Source organism: Pediculus humanus, genomic scaffold (genome assembly GCF_000006295.1).
Source record: "Pediculus humanus corporis 1103172108256 genomic scaffold, whole genome shotgun sequence".
Classification (NCBI taxonomy): domain Eukaryota; kingdom Metazoa; phylum Arthropoda; class Insecta; order Psocodea; family Pediculidae; genus Pediculus; species Pediculus humanus.
This window is the reverse complement of record NW_002987825.1, coordinates 259,371-262,848: the sequence shown is the minus strand read 5'-3', so window position 1 is coordinate 262,848 and position 3,478 is coordinate 259,371. Positions and strand designations below refer to the sequence as shown.

The 3,478-nt window shown below is 26.6% G+C and overlaps 1 protein-coding gene across 1 annotated transcript; it reads right to left on the bottom strand.

Moving 5' to 3' along the window:
• Positions 1 to 337: 337 nt before the first annotated feature.
• On the bottom strand, positions 338 to 3,250 carry Phum_PHUM483810 (uncharacterized protein; the record flags this gene model as incomplete). Its single annotated transcript, XM_002430424.1, has 6 exons — positions 338 to 398; positions 916 to 1,006; positions 1,042 to 1,090; positions 1,169 to 1,203; positions 2,336 to 2,367; positions 3,237 to 3,250. The coding sequence occupies 6 exons, from the start codon at positions 3,248 to 3,250 to the stop codon at positions 338 to 340; spliced, it is 282 nt and encodes a 93-aa protein (XP_002430469.1).
• Positions 3,251 to 3,478: the final 228 nt, after the last annotated feature.

The following is a 3,478-nucleotide window of genomic DNA, read 5'->3' as shown; positions in this document are numbered from 1 at the left end:
CCCCTCCCCTCGCCTCCTCTTTCCCTAGCAGCATCACTCACATTCATTTCCCTTTGAAAAAAAAAATAGTAATGATAATAATAATACCAATTATATAGAAATATATGTACGTAATCACCACGTACGACAACGACCATCACGGAAATATTATACAATCGAACCCCTCGGCAATGTTTTTTTTAATCACGTGATGAAAATTGGGGGGTCGTCGTCGTCGTCACCATTACCAAATAAAAAAAAAAAAAAACCATTCATATCCGGGCATAAAAATTGTAAATTTCCGTAAAAATTATTTCGCCATATTTGTGTAATAAATAATTCAAAGCAGACAAACGTCTCAGGTTTCTCGAAAAGTCGAATGAATTGTCTCGCGTTGGGAATCCATTTCAAATATTAACCTAATTTATAAAAGAAAAAAAAATCAACAACGACAGAAAATTCTCACGTTTCCGGTCTCTGACGCAATTAACATCACCATCATCATCATCGTCATTTTCAATTACGTTTTAAGTTTTCTTTGAACCCGGATTTTTCCGTCTCTACAATTTAATTTCCCACGGTTTAAAAAAAAACATTTCCCTATTTTTATCATCATCATCATCATCGTGACGATTGTTAAACGACAGGAAAAGAATTAGTAGATAAACTATAAATATTATAGCATTACTTAAGACTCGAAATCGATTTTGTTCAGAAATACTCGTTCACCCGAGGACAAAAAGAATAAAAAAAAAAAAGATAGAAATTTATTAAAAGGTAAAACGTAAAAATTTTTCAATCATCCAAATGCATTTTAACAAAAAAAAAAAAAAAGAAACAAATAAAAGGAAAAAAAAAGGAAATAAAAAGAATAAAATGGAAAAGAAAGAAAGGAAAAAAAAAATAATAATAATAATAATAAAAGAAAAATAAAACAAGGATGTTATGTTGCAACAACAACACATCTCATCATTTTTTCTCAAGTTCGATTCATCTCCTCTTCGAATGACTTTTTTTTCTCCTTCTTCTTATTAATTCAAAAAAAAAAAAAAAAAAAATAACCGGAAACGGAAATATAAGTAAGAAAAATAGGAAGAAGAATATGAACACACTGAGAAATTTTTGTAAAAAAAAAAAAAAACGTGTCATCCTGTTTTATTTATCCCGGAAACACGTAATTAAAACAAACTTTTAATTCTTTCAAAGTTCTACCGGAAAAAGATACTTGTTAAAAAAATTTTACTATTAAATTGTTGTTATTATTATTATTATTACATTATTACGTAAATTTCAAAAAGTAAAGAAACTATTTTTATTCGCGTTTTGTAAAAACAAAAAAAAAAAAAAAATTTCTCTCTCCCTAAAACGAATAAAATAAATAATTATATTAATAATAATAATAATAATAATAATAATAATAATAATAATAATAATAATAATAATATAGCAGAAGATAAAAAAACGAAAACGAAATTTTAATTTTTCGAAGAACAAAAAAAAATGGCGGAGCATTCGAGATGTGAGAAAGAGGAAATAAAGCATAATAATAAAGAAGCAATAAAAGCAAACGAAAAAAAAATTCATATAAAGGTATATATATTTATTAAATGGCGCCAAAATTTTAAAAAAAAAAGCGCCAAAAATTTAAAAAAAAAAACAAAATGGCAAACGAAATAAAATTAATTTTTTTTTATTTTTGTTATTTTTATTTTTTTGGACGATCGATCGATAAAAAAAAGATGAAGAAGAAGAGAAGAGAGAGAAAGAGAGAGAGGGTAAGAAAAAATTATTATAATCAAACCGGAAATAAATAGTAAACCAAAAGGAAATTAGGAAAAATGGAAAAGTAAAAAAAATTTTTTTTTTTTTCTTTTCCCCCGTCTGTACTGCACACTGAACGAATATTATCATTATCATTATTATTATTAATGCATAAGCGGAAGAGAGGGGGGGAAGAAAAGAAAAAGAACGATGTAGAATTTTTTTTTTGTAATCAACAGAAGGAAAAGCAGAAGACAAAAAAAAAAAAAAAGAAAAAAATTGAGGGACAACTAAAAAATGATGAAATGTATTAACTTCTCTTTCCATTTAATTTAATTTAATTTAATTTAATTGCCTTGACACATTCTTCTGCAGTTTCTTTTCTTTTTTTTTCTACTTATTCTTCTCCTTCTTCTTTTTCTCTTTTTTTTTTTTTTTTTTAAATTAACTCTTAAAAAGTTAAATAAAAAAAAATAAAAATAAAATGAAAAAAAAAAGAAAAGAAAGAAAGGAAGGAAGGAAGGGAAAAAAATGCTTTTGAAAAATTACAAACAATTAATTAAATTTCTTCAGGCTCATTTTATTTCGAACCTACCTCCGCCGCCACCACCACCACTCCCACTCCTACTACAAAAAAAAGGATAGAAAGAGAGAGAGAGAAAGAGAAAGAGAGACGAAAAAAAAAATTATCGAAATAATAATAATAATAATAACAATAAATTTTTTTTTTTTTTTTTTATTATTATCGATTCGGAAAAACTCGAAAAGCGGAAAATGGCGTCTCCGAAATTTTTTTTTTTTACGTCTTATTTCTTATACCGTTATTTGAATGAAAAATTATTATCATTATTAGTTTTTTATTCGATAATCGAAAATTAATTTATCGATCGATAAATCGATTATTTTCATGTACAATTCTTGGATGTAAAAGAAACGAGCGAGTCTCTCTCTCACTCTTTCTTTCTTTTCTTCCATACGAAATGGGGGCCGAAAGAAAGTAAAAAAAAAAAAAAAAAATCGACGTCGACGTTTTTCACCCCCTCCTCCTTATACTTAGATTTTTTATTATCGTTATCATTATTATAAAAACCAAAAATAATAATAATAATAACATTAATGAGGATTATATAATATTTAATTTTTTGTGGCGTCGTAAAAATCTTTTTTTCAAAAAAAGTTTTTTTTCTCTCACCCTCTCCCACCCGTTCCCCCTCTTCAACCTTCCATTCCGCATTTAATAATAATAATGATAAAAGAATTAATTTCTTTTGAAATATCGTTAAGGCAAGAGAGAGAGAGAGAGAGAGAGAGAGAGAGAAATTAGAACAAACGAACGTGTACGAAAAAAAAACATTTATTTATATAAATAAATCAACGTGTGTGTGTGTGTGCGACACGTAAAGAATCAAAATTTTTGCGACAATATTTCCCCCACCCCTACTCCCCCCTTCTTTTTTTTTCTCTTTCCTTTTCATTCCTTTTCATCATTTTTAAACAGGAAATCTGCCATTTTTTCGTTTGTCTGTCTGTCTGCGTATGTGTGTTGTCATTTTTTCATCATCATTTCTTTTTTTTTTTTTTCTTCTATTTCTTTTTCAAAACAAATTTTCCTTTTCATCATATTAATAATAATAAAAAAAACAGACGAATACATAATAATAATAATAGTTTCCTTTTGTATTCAAAAAAAAAAAAAAAAAAAGTTTCGACGTTTTACTTAAGTTCTCATATAATAGAA